At 35.7% G+C, this 14,116-nt stretch overlaps 1 protein-coding gene and 1 pseudogene across 1 annotated transcript; one reads left to right on the top strand and one right to left on the bottom strand.

Moving 5' to 3' along the window:
* Positions 1-7,936: 7,936 nt before the first annotated feature.
* Positions 7,937-8,694, top strand: LOC105042119 (uncharacterized). Its single transcript, XM_010919222.4, has one exon. It carries the CDS (start codon positions 7,937-7,939, stop codon positions 8,453-8,455), a length of 519 nt encoding a protein of 172 aa, XP_010917524.1. The 3' UTR covers positions 8,456-8,694.
* On the bottom strand, positions 8,678-13,303 carry LOC109505621 (DNA N(6)-methyladenine demethylase ALKBH1A-like; annotated as a pseudogene).
* Positions 13,304-14,116: the final 813 nt, after the last annotated feature.

Raw genomic sequence — 14,116 nt, 5'->3', positions numbered from 1 at the left:
GACTTGCAATTTAGACTAGTTGCTTTTATTATATATTTTTGTTATTCCACATGTTGTGTTATTATAAGCAATTAAGAAAAGATTTTTTTTTTTTTTTTTTAAAGTCTAGAATTTGGTTCGATCTAAAAGGAGATGAATTTTACTAGAGAAGCTAGGTTCAAAGATGTGGATATGAAAATTAATATTTTTCTCTAATCTTAGAGAAACATTAAGATAAGATAAATTTCACATAAGCAACATCAATATAATTTTTTCCATGTGTATATAATTTAATAAAAAATAAAAAATACTTAATAGCTTAATTTGTTAATTGCTGGAACAATAATCAAAAACCTTTAGCCTTATTCCTCATATTTAAGGTTGAGTTTTGAAGTTTGACCTATGTTCTTTTATGTCTGCATTGGCCAATACATCCTACATCATAGAAAGTAACCTAAATCTTGGTGTGGGTTGTGAATGTCAGAATTAGGATTTTATGGTGACCAAGGGCTACTTTATATTGAATGAAAGACCAATTTAATAGTTTTTAGGAAACAAAATATGGAATATTATATGCAATGATACTGGATATATCTAACTAGGTAGTTCCTCCTTTATATGTGATTTGGAAGAAACTAGCCTATTTGAAATTTTATTTTTGCAGAATAACTTACTAAGATTGAATGCAAGAACTTGTTAAAAAGTCCTATTAGGTCCCTTATGTTTAAAGTGGATTATAGTATTTTTTTCATTTGAAATTATTATGCTGGAGAACCTTTTTGTATGATGAAGTTTGAATGCTTAAGCATTCTATCATCTTGAAATATTTTGAGAAGCCGTGGCCTTAAGGTAATCAAGTTTTGTAAGCAATTGGCTGTCCCTAAAACTGAAGGTCAGCATATGGACATTAAGAATGACAATTTACTTTTGGGTAACTGTAACTATTTTCTTCATCAGTCATCTTGGATGGTAGGATCATTTCTCCACCAAAACTTTAACTTATTTTTGTTATCAATCCACTTCGACTTGGTGGTAATTATTATTCCATTACTCTTTGTTGTATGGGATCTCCATAAATCTTGGAAGTATGAAATTCCAAGAGACTTATTAGCGAACTAAAACCAAAAGATGCGATTCATCATAGGATGAGAAAAACTAGGGAAGCTATAACAAAAATTTAAACTAAAATATTGATGTCTTGCATCATCATGAAATTTCAGGAAGAAATACTGAGATTGCTCATGCCCAAGTCCAAATTGGTTGGCAATTGGAAGTGTCACAGGCAAGATGAGTAAAAAGAAGGGTAAAGATTATAATCTGCAGCATATGGGAAAAACCATATTTGCTAAAAGTGGCTAAAGAAATATGAAAGTTATAAGTACTTCAGGAAGTGTGAGTTTAAGAAATGCATGGGTTACTCCAAAAGGACTTTATGGAAACATTTTGAGAGACCAGATCCCATGGAAATTTATATTTGTTTCTCAATGCTCATGTTTTTTCTCACAAAGCAAAGTCAAAACAACCTATTTTTGAAAAAAGACCTCGAAATGCTATTTCAGATTACACCTAAGCAAATCTGGCTCGGCCCACCTGTCTGATCTGCCGGCCCAATTTTGGACGGGCTTAGGCAGGGGTTTTCGGCCTGTCAGGTCATGCTGGGGCTGGAACTCGAGGTCTTATTAAGTTTTGGCTGGGCTTGTGCTAAACTAAAAGTATATGGTCCAGCCCAACCTAGCCCTTATACAGCAGGGGGAAAAAAAATCTCTACATTGTCAACTCAGTTACCATTTCTCCACCCTTCAGTTATTTGTTTGACAATAGCATATTTGGGTGTGTGGAGATATGGGGGAGCAAATCTCTCTCTCTCTCTCTCAAAGAGAAAAAGAAAAAAAAATCTAGAAAATGAAGTGCTTTAATTGGATGTGGAGCAAGTCTCTAGAGTGGTGAGTTTCCTGAGAGATTCTTAAGTAGGTGGTGTGGAGCACTCCAAGCAGAAGTTTCCTGCCACAAAGCTCTGACTGAAGTATCTTTGGCCAATCTTTACATTATTTTAGGCCATAAGTATCAGCTACCATGTATACTCACATTAGATGAGTCCATCTTTAAGTCTCATGGTTATTGACCATACATGCCATTTTACTAATTGAATGAATTGAAGTCAGCAGTTCTCATGCGTTTATATTTCAAATGCTTGTTGGTTGCATTTTACGTTGTTCAGCTTTTCCTGGACAAGGACTAATTCGTGTCTGCTATCAACATCCAAATACATACCTCACTGAAAAGTGGGAAAGAGAATATTAAGTATATATTAAAACCTAAATTCACCTTTCTCTTCTCAGGAACCCAGGGTGAGACCCTACTAAACACACTACCTTTTTTCAAACTCCATAGCCCTGATTTTTTTTTTTTTTAAGCTAAGATTTAGCTTACAGCTTCTCCTTGATAGCATGCCCAGTAAAATCTGGTAATTAGCATCCATGTCTTCCCAACTTCTCTATATTGGAACAAAACAATCCCTCATGCTTGTTGCAATGCAATCATAGCTACCCGACCTGTCATAACCCAGTAAATTTTAGCATACACACACACACACACACACACACACACTGATGGTAAGATAACGGACTTCACAAAAACAATATTATACAAAGAGATGAAGGTTTCTCAGTTAATTTAAAGATATTACATTACATGTAGCTTCTAACAGTAGGATAGACAAAATTTAACCTGGAACCTTACTCGAAACAAGCATAAAGGAAGTAAGAGAGCCAGAGAGGGAGAAGACAAAAAAAACCATTTGGCATATGGATATGCAAGCAAGGTTGTTCTCTAGCTAGTGGCAACACTATAGATATGCTAAAATACCACAATCATAACCATGATCCTTAACCCAACTATTTGGTGCCATCTAACAAATCCAACACCAAGATTTCTAGTTATAAATTGCATTCAATTCAGCAAAAGACTTTTCGAATCTTTTCCACACTTCCATCCATGCTGTCCCATGTTTTTTTCTCTGATTTCTGACATTTCAACATAAATCTAAGCATCTCTCTTTTATCATGGTCTGCTTAGATTTTTTCTGCACATAGCTATGCCAGTTGTGTCAGCTATCATGACTTTATCTTTAATTTGTGCGGCTCTGCTTTCTCATATAATCTTTTACGTGTCCATTGTAGTTTATGAGCAATGTACTTATAATGTTATATGATATTGTTGAAGTTTGTGTTCCCTTTTCTCATTGTAGAATAAGATTGTCCAAATAAATAAACACAATGTAGAGTTGAAGTCTCTAATGACTAAAGCCTGCTTGCTTAATTGCTCTGTTGGTCCTGAGTATTGTCCAATACAAGAGTGCCAGCTAAATTTCTGCCAGGAACCAGACACCCCCATATTATTCCTGACATTGGAAGTTGGTGTCAACTGGGATATTTAGAAGACAACAAGAACAACCTTGCTGCCCTTAAGCCTCTCTGAATCATCTGCACAAGGTCTTTTCTGCATCAGAGTCAGAGTTTTCTTGTAACTGTAATACTTGCCTTATCCTATGTATATCTAATTGACCATGCAAAGATGATTTGACGATCAATCCATTATATTTGGACTTGACATTTTCTCCCTGGGAAGGATGAGATAACAAACTGAAAGCATGCCATAATAGATTCTGATGTTACCAATAACAATAGGGAAGAGATGGCCATTGATGAGGCTGAGTTTGAGCCAAGTGAGTTTGCAGGAAAAATGTTTGGATGATACATTCAAATACATCTCTTTTTGATCTCCATAGCTGTGTTCTTTTACCGCTTTGTATGCATTTTCTATAATTTATCTTTTAGGTGAGCCATGGACTCAAGCTTATTTCTGTAACTATTGATTCTTGTCCAGATTCAGTTGCGGTTATCTACTTCTACGGTAAATGTTAACTGCAGGCTTTGACTGGATGGTTAGGAGGTGTAAAGGATTAGTTGCTTCATTTTGATAACTGTTTCGTTAATTTGAATGCTGATTAAGTTGGTTGTGCTGATGACATTGGTTGGTGCAACTAACTGCATTAGTAATTCTTAATGGATAATTTGTATAGGATATAACAGTGTTAATTTAGGTTGTAATTAATGATGAAAAAATGGATTAGTTCATCAAATTTTGGCTTTCAAGAGAATGAAAAAGATTAGTTGCAGGGTCTACCAGGGTCAGTGTTACTGGTCACGAGTCGCTGTATGGCTCGCTATCTAAGAATTTTTGTGTGAGATTTGGCAGGATCGTGTATGTTTTATGTGCAGGACACTGCTCAAGACACTAACCTCCAAGAACATGCACCCACTGGTCGTAGACACATGGGCCCTGCATCGGTGGATGATGATGTAAAGAATCTTTCTGAAATCTTTCACAAATTTCCTAAATTTTTTCTGAGGTTTTGAGACAAGTGTCGAGACTGGAAAAGAATCAGGTAAATTTTTCACCAAGTATCTGATAAATATTATTTTTCACTGTAAACATATTTGTCGCAAAGAATCAAGTTTTTATAAATATCATATGATATCATAATAAAATATGGTGATATAACTGTGAGAATATTTATCAGTTTTCTCCATTGGTTATGCACTGGCATGGTAAAAATTCTGTTATAAATTTGATTCCATAATTTTACATTTAAATTTAAAATATCTCAATATTTCCTACCCCAATACAAACCTAAGCCAAGAATGTGATGCTTTACCATTAGATGTAATACAGGTCCAGCACGGTACTGCTAACTTTCATACACATATTTAACATGTTAAATGCGTCCCTTTTATTGTTTTTGAGAAGAAAAGTAAACCAATATGTACATATCAGTGGCCATTACTTCTGTCTCCATGGTAACATTTTAATTTCTAAAGACAGACATGATCTTGTGGTTGATGGTTCATTATGAGGAACTTATCATGTAGTAATCAGCCCATAGATTTCATTGACAAAGGAATTATTCACTTCACCTCCATCACTAGTTCTATAGTTGAGGGTTGGTAGCACATCAAATCCACCAAGGACTGCCAGTGTCCCTCTCTGCTCGGAGTTTGGCTAAAGACATGGAGTCCTGTCTTAGGACCACTGTAAGACTACGGTGGTCCTCCACCTGGATTCCCACCATGCATCGTCCCACTATATCAGCCTGCAGTCTCCATGATGACACAAATCTGTGGGATCCATCAGATGGATGCAGACATCTGGTCAGCTCCATCGACTAGCCACCGTTGCATCATTGTCGGGCAAGATGTTCGATCAACAGTTGGTTATTGATCAGACTGTTCGCATCAGATGTACATCGAATGGTCCTGTGCTGCCTTGGCAGCTAGCAGGTTCTTAGAGGACCACCAGAGAGACTAAATGGACTGAAGCATGGCCAAGTCTTAACTTTTAAATCTAAGCTGATGGGGACCAAAGATATCCACTAGGTGCTCCTTAGCAGTAGTGGGAGACCATGATGTATAAATCATTGTCTAAAAAGAGTGCAATCTCTCTCACCCCACTCACATCAGACACAGGACCCTGTGGTTTGGCTGAGGGCATCACCAAAAAGCTGAGATTAAATGGTGGAATACCTCTCCTCACACATGCTTCATGTCTCCTTGGATCCAAAAGCATTTCCCTTCAAAAGCAGCTAACCACCAACCTATTAAGATATTGGGTGCAGCCAAGGAGATGCCAGGGTCAGGTAGGGGGGTCTGGCAGCTTTACTTCTGTAGTAGATGTGATGTGATGATTTCAAAGCGGGAGATGTTTTGCAGAGCAGCAGTGGTGGTTAGGGTCACCTCAACTATCCTTTTCCACTAAGTTATGCTCTTGGAGACAGCCTCTAAACTGTGACTGAGGGTGAGAGTATTGATTTCAATGTTCATGCCAATCACTCTCTCCAGTCTCCTTTACAAACTCATCTGAGAGATTGCATCTGCAAAGGACTGTTGGGATTTGTCTAAAATTATTGATCTCCTGTCCACCATGAGTTGGATCCACACAAAAGAAGCTTTTTGAATGATAATATTTAACTTGAATGTACCATAAGCAAAAGGATAGTATTTCTTTTGACACCTGATTAAACAATGAATGTGCCATAAGCTAAAGCAATTAAATTTTGAGTTAAATATTATCTTTTTTTGAGGGTTAAAAAAAAGATAATATTTAACTTGAAATTTAATTGCTCTAGCTTATGGTACATTCATTGTGTAAATAGATTTTCAGAAGAAAACAAATTACAGTAACACCACACACAACAAAAAGCTAGGAATACCAGTATACTAGTGAAAAATATACTGTAGATCATCAAAAATATCTAATATTAAGGGGACTATATATAATTTTTTCACTGCCAAGGTTAAAGGGTTGCATATGGAAGTGATAAATGGGCTGCAACACTCGGCATATTGTCCAGCAGCCACACGTGCATCCTTTGCCAGCTCGATGAGTTATCCATGTCAAGGGCTGGAATCTTGAACCTCTCAAAAGAGAGGATGGTACCCCCTGACAGGCTGCGTCCTCTCCACTGGTGGACATGAACTTGAGACCATAATTAAAATTAATGCAAATTATTAGTTTAGTACTAGCAAAGCATCAGGTCTTATTTACAAAACGCAAATTCCATAAACCCATTCCGACAAACATCAATTCATCAAACATTTGATTCTAATTTCGTAGGATGACTAGAATATAAATTTTACATTATTTATTTTAGTACAAGAATTTTCCAATTTTCATAAAATGATCAAGGGAACCTCATAGAAACAGATCTGTCCCTTTCTCTCTTTTCATATCAACCCAAAATATTCTATGAGAAATAAGATTGAAGTTGTTGGATACCGGCATATCTATCTCCATATTTATTTTATATTTATTTTATTTGATGAATATGTATATGAATATAAATTTTAGTTGGATGCAAAAATTTATATTTATATTTATTTTAAATAAAAAATGATATAAATTGGATATTGAAAGTGTTCATAGAAATATGGATATGAGTTAGATAATTAAATTTTATAATCATAAAATTAAAAAATTATTAAATGAAAGATAAATCAAATTAATAACATATTAATATGATTATTTATTATTTTTAAAATTTTATAATTATGATATAAAATTAAATAAAATTATTAGATTGGATAATTATCTATTTATATCCATATTTATATATTTTTAATTAATATGGATATAAATATAAATATTAATCGAATATTGTAAATTATATCCATATCGAGATAAATTTAAATAAAAAAAAAATAAATCTAAACAAGTATTATCCGATCCACTTTCACCTCTAACAGGAAAACATAATAGACTTGATCTCAGGAGTGCCATGGATTGCACTGTAGCCAAACATACATGAAAAAATCGGATTCAAAGTGATTCGATCCCACCAACTAAATAAAATGTTATATTTATCCGTACGGGGCAGACAACCTAGGCCTACTCAAGGCGCGCTAAAACTCTCTCCAACTCACACACGTGCCGATGCAATTATTGCACCCTCTAGCATTTGCCAACCCATAAAGGGCCAAAAAGGAACGTGGAAACAAAGGCAACAAGAAAAGGAGGTTGTCCCACTGCCAATAGATCTAATTAGCAAGGATACAAAATTGACCAATAGCATCCAAGCCAGAAAGAACCAACCAAATTCTGGAGCCGAGCTTAAGATGAGGCCACTTTTTTTCCCCCAAAAAATTCAGGATGAGATAGAACAGAGGCTTGATTAAAGCTCTTAGTCCAATAATAAAAAAGAAAAAATCGAAGGAAGTCACCTATCTGATCAAAATATATATAAAAAAAAGGCTCATCCGCTTGCATTGTAAGTGCACAAAATTGACAGTGATGCTCATCATGAGAACTAGGATTCACCAAATTTTTAAGGTGCAAAGGATACCCCGTGAAAGCATGGGCATGCTGGTAAATTAGCTACTGGGAGAACAGAATATAAAGACCCATGTCACCAACCCTCACAACTCCTCACCAACTTTGTTCAATATTCCTCTGCAAGTCTTGTTCCATGGAAGAAGATGATGAGAGAGAACTGCAGCTACTACTGCCTGCACCTTCCTCAGCTCATGTTCCCTGCAAGGCACCCAAGTCTGCAGTGATAACCGATCCTGCTGACCATCCACCACTTGACCTGAGCCTGTCGATGAGCGTTGGACCATGGAGGCCACCTTCAAATGAGGAAGCTAAGAGCAACATGAGAAATGCGCAAGCACTGAAGCAACAGACTGCAGAGCAGATCCGACTTGCCGCTGTAGAGAAGGCTTATGCCGAGCGAGTGAGGGAGCTGACAAGGAGGGAGCTGGAGCTGGCGGAGAAAGAGTTTGCACGAGCTAGGCTGGTGTGGGAGCGAGCCCGAGAAGAGGTGGAGAAGGTGGAGAGGATGAAAGAGATGGCCACCAGAAGGATCAATTCCACTTGCATGGAGATCACCTGCCAAGCTTGTCAGCAACGGTTTCGACCATAGTAGGACTCCTATAGGATTTCTGCTTCAGGCTCTTTTCTTATTTCCTGGTTTGTGATCATGATCTCATTATTTTTCCATTTAACTCTTCCAAGTCCACATCCCCAAGTTGAAAGCTATGGACAAGTTGTATAAAAGAAAAGATATCCTCCTCTCTCATCCCTATTCCTTCACCACTTCTTCCCATTTTCAACAAGATGCTAAACAATTCGATCTACATTCAAATTAGTAAATTGCCAGATGGTGGAAAAAGCTGAATGTTTCGATGCAGGAACTGTAATAGCTAAATTTATCGATCCGTCTGGTGTTGATATTTATTCTTGAATATCTGATGTAATCCATGAAACAGCAGTCGTCTTTCCCAGAAAAATGTGACAAGAGGGCAGAAACATCTGCATGTTTATCATCTGTAAAGATCCGTGGTATTCCTGTCATATTAGAAGGCAAGGAAATAATTTAGAGCAAGCTTGGCCATTTGAAGTGCATATTACATTGGTGAAAAGTAATAATGAATTAAAGTAGCACTTAATTAAATGTGATGTTCCTCGATTAGTAAAATTTTGCAGATATTCTGTGCCTTCTGTTCATCAAAAAAAAAAAAAAAAAGAAAAGAAAAAGTGATGGTCTGTAGCCTCTTCAAATTATGTTTCTTAAGTTCATACCGTCATATACTGCATAAACAGTCCATATGACCATAAAACTTAAAAAAGAGAACAAAATAAGGTTGGTTATTGAGGTATATTTCTTAGTTGTTCATCAGAAAGCGATCCAGTTAAGACTGGGGGAATGCTAGTATCCTTTCTTTTTAGAGATTCCCTGCTTTAATCTTTTTAAGAATGAGATCCAGCATGGCAGGGAATACCACAAACTCCAGCACAGAGCTAGCAAACTGACAAGCATATGGTAAAGAGACAACATGAGCGTGTCTCTGTGCCTGAACCCATTCCAGTAATGCAGTAAATGCTGGAATCCACTCATAAGACAATTTGTGATGTTCAGCCCATGGCTGCTGTAAGAACGCAGCACAAGGTGCAATAAATAAGTTTTCTGACAGCACAACATTTTTATTGTCCAACATGAACTGTACCCTTGAAAATGGCAAACAACCATATGCAGTTAAAAGAACATAACGACTGGTCATTGAATTTTTCAAACTTTAATTGATAGGACACATCAACTGATCACAGAATTTTTCAAATTTTCATTTATGGAACACTAATTGCAGGTTGAAGTTCAGTAAATGTTTGAAATTACTGCAAGATGGGGGCAGCCGAGAAAACAATCAATGCAAACTAAGTGATAGATTATTGCAAGACAGGAGACAACTGAGAAAACAGTCTTCTTGAATTCTTGCCAGTTATTAATGTGAGCTACAGTGCGAAATTAATGCAAGAGAGCAGAGAATCGAAAAAAACAGTCTTTCTAATTTTAGCTACTATCAAATGCAAGTGTATGTCTAAGTCCATCCAGGATTTCTGCTTCTCTCTTTCTTTCCAAATTTGCCTGCAGCCTAATGATTTAATAATGAGTACTTCTTATACCCTTCAATTTGTTACACTAATACGAAATTCTCTGCAACTCCACATCCATCAAGAGTCCTGTCTCTTGACTTAAGTCCAATCCTCAGCTTCAAGACTTAGTATTGAGGAGTAATACATACACTTCAATTTTGTAAGATGCACTTCATTTTGCTTGTCTCTCTCAATCTAGAGAATCAATCACAGTGGCTCTATATCTTGTTAGAAACATATACCATGCTCAATAAGGTTTATATGACTTGGTGTTAGATTTTTCTCATATAATCAGATAAGAGCACAAGAATGGTTCATAGACTTCAATAACATGCTAAAGCAAATTGAAAAAGATGAACTATGCATTTAACTGTCATAAACAGTAGTCTCTTAGGTTTAGCATGGTTCTTGTCACACATCTTTATTTGACATGATATATTTGCCCAGTGACTAAGATAATCAATAGAAAAAACTCAATGAATTCATTTTTTTTATATCAAAGTAATCCCAGCTAATATATTGCTAGTGTTTTATACAAGTCCTAAAGCAGAAAATAGGGAATATCAAGACCTTCATTATAATTCAAAGAAAAGGAAACAAAAAAGAAACAATAGCTTAACTGAAACATTCATTAACCTTGGAAGCATTCACTTGCTTGCCCAGCCATAAGCACAATGTCACCACCAAGCTGGAACATGGCTCTTGGGTTATCCTTCCTAAATTTTCCTCCAAGGAGAAAGATTGCTTTGCAGCCTGGGCTGCAAAAGAAGGTATATAAGCAATAATTGTAGCATGGTACTAAAAAGCTTAATAATGAGAGGAAATTAAATTGCAATACCTTATGCTCGTTATAGGCTTACTCCAATCTGCTTCAATGTCGTCAAGGTGACCACCTAGCATATCACCTGTGACTAGGAATGGGAAAAGAAAAAAATGCATTCCTTCAGAAACCCATGGATCATGCTATTCTTTATTCAATATTCTAATGCCAAAATTGGCATTCTATGTTTCATTAACTTCCAAAATATATATTAGTTGCAAACAACAGCTAGAATAAGCATTAGATTTCAGTTATACCTCTGACATTCTTGGACCAAAACAGTTTACTTTTGCAGCTTCTGGCTGAAACTCTTCCCCTGATGGCATGGCAGGTACAATTATTTTCTCAGAAACCACACAAGTGCATCTGGCATCTTGTTATGGGGGAGAGACACATCAGAGTTGTGCTACACGACCAAGGACCAACAAATACAGAATATATAAAAATAATTATGGAACAAATAACCATGCAATTGAACAAATGGAAGTATGTAAATAAATGTTAAGAGGATGCTATACGCAGAAATTTGGCAGCCACAACAAAAAAGAAAAAAATGGAGAAATAATGAAGTTCCTGCTTTAAACACAGCCAGGATTTCAGGTTGTTTAGAAATTAGTAGTGATAAATCCGAACAATTAAAGAAAAAGGATAACAATCTATTTACCGAATTGCAGATTGCCATGATGATTTAATAAATAGTCTCTCATGCCTCTAAAGGTCATACCTGAAGATTGGATTAGAGAGTAACAAGAAGTATATAGCACTGCAGCCCAGAAGGTTGTTTCTTAAAAACATATCAATGATAAAAACAAAAATAAAAATAAAAGTATATGCAAGAAAAAAGTTCTTATTAACTAGAATCCTTACAACTAATTCGTCACTATTCTCATAATTTCCAAAAGCTTGCCTTAGAGGAGTAATTTCTGTTTTTCTGGCTACCGAGGTCAAGCTAACTTTCTTTTCAATTCTGTGTTTGGACATTATTGTTATATTGATGAACTAAATTTCATGCTCATTATTTCAACATCTTTCCATCAAAGATATGAACCAAACCACCCCACCCCCCCTCATCTCAGTTTTTCTCTGTTTTGTCTGATTAGGAGCTGTTGTAGTTTGAAGGACTGGTGCCGATTTCTACCCCACCTATCTGGCAGGGCATAATGTATCAATGTATGTTATGCTGGTCAGATACCCAGTCAAAATATGCAATGCATATCTTGTACCAGTTCCCTACCAGTCCAGTAATGGTAATTCTCAGTAGGGACACGAAAGGTCCAGTACTTAAAACCATGGTCAGTTTTTATCTGCTATACCAAATGGAAATAGTTGTTGAAGATTTCAATGATTGATCATATCAAAATGGTGTGCATGGACCTAAAGGATTTTAATGATCCGATCTTATACTGTAATTGCCTATTTGTTTAATAGTAAAAAGCCAATGCATGGATGAAATGGAGCACACTGTGCAGCTCTCATTCATAACTTGACACAAAAATATTTTTGAGGAATAAAAGTATTTCCTCAAAAATGTTGCTTTTCCTCCTTCAATGTGGGTTCTGTATTGAAACAGTTTCTTTTGTGTAACTTTGTGTTAAACATTAAGTGGTATTACATTATCCCTCCAATTTTTACCACCTTTTTTTCTAATTAAATTGCAACTGGTGAGATCCTATCTTTTCTTGTCTTAACTTGGGTCTATGGGTGAGGTGGTTTGATGTTCCATTCAACTCACCCCAACTTAATGTCTTTAATATAACAGGTAGGCTTTCTCAAAAATGATATTTACTCCTCTTCCTTTTATATTGCAGTTTTTTAGCTTCATGTACAATTTAGGAACCTGGTGGATAAATTTTAACACCAGAAAATGGTAAAACTTTGTTTTAGACGTGGTGGCAATTTACATAATCAAGGATAGCAAAGTTTGGATCCAAAGGGCAAACAAAATGACGATGAAAACTCGAGATCCTTTTAATTCATAACAAATCAAGAAAATTGGTTTGAATAATAACAAGTAAAAATGCGTGCACATGAACAGCCCCCTATGCAAATTAGTAGATAAATCCAACCGCAATCTAAGCCAACTACGAAAAATGCCAACATTTCCATCATCGTGGAAACACATACGGGATATATTCTTGGAGAAGCCCAATCCATCCAGTTTTCTATTATAATTTCAGGTAAAGAGAAGAAAAGAAACAACATTTGAAATTGAAAACAGAATTCTAATGGTTACCTGGGCAATCACTGAAGCAGAAGAGATCGAAACTGGGGCGTCGGCTTCTTCCTGCAACCAATTCCAGCGAATTGGGGTTTGGAATTGGAAACCTTAGTGTTTTGGAGGGGAGAGGGGAGGGACCTGGACTTGGGTTTGTCGGTCTCGTGGAGCTTGTAACGCTTCTCGGCCCGCCGAAACGCGGTTCGCTCCCAATCCGCCGGATCGGTTCCGTACATCGTGGCGTCGCCGGGTTTGTCCTCGTAACGGTTCACCGGAAAAAACGCACTTGCAACAGTTGTTTATGACCTGAGTGAGTGGAGCCCTAACAGTGATTTAAGGATAAAACTTATATAGCCGGATAGATCAGAGAACAAATTACAATCAGATATACTTTAAAAATATCTATTAAAAAATAGAAGATCGTATATATTTATATATTAAAATATTAAAAAATATGAATAAATAAATTCTAAAAATATTTGAATAATTTAGATAAATATCACATAACTATTCTTTTTTTGATGGATGTCCCAATATATACACATGACAGATGATGATGGTCCGATCATAATTTTTTTCATGATTGATGCGATCATAAATTTTTTTTTTCGTGATTTAAATCAATTTTTTTTTCCATAGATAACAATTCTTTCTCATTGTTTAATTTTTATTCTATTTTTGCTATTCTTTTTTTTTGTACTAGTTTGATTTTGTCCTCCTCCTGTTGTTCCTATTGCCGTCGACAAAAAGTTGGTTGTTGATTTATTATCTATTTATTTTTTTATTTAATTAATATTATATTTTTTACTAATGAGAAAAGAATGTCGTCATCTTTCTCTTCTCATATTATCTTGTTATTCTTCTATCTTCTCTTTGATTTGAATAGCAAGTGACCATATAGGAAATTTTTATCAAAAAAAAATGAGGCATAAAGAAGAGAGAGGCGATAGAGGGAGATAAAAATAGCAATAATAATTGTCAATTTTTTATCGATAATAATTTTTAATATGAATGTGATGATATTTTCTATTATGGTTATGAGTGGTAGTAATCAAACAAAAAGAATGCCAAAGAAAAGAAGAGGGAGAGAAATTAAGTAGGAAGTCAGCAACCAAAAT

This window comes from Elaeis guineensis, chromosome 9 (assembly GCF_000442705.2).
Source record: "Elaeis guineensis isolate ETL-2024a chromosome 9, EG11, whole genome shotgun sequence".
Taxonomy (NCBI): domain Eukaryota; kingdom Viridiplantae; phylum Streptophyta; class Magnoliopsida; order Arecales; family Arecaceae; genus Elaeis; species Elaeis guineensis.
Note: the sequence above shows the minus strand (reverse complement) of the source record. Positions and strands in the feature narration are given on the sequence as shown.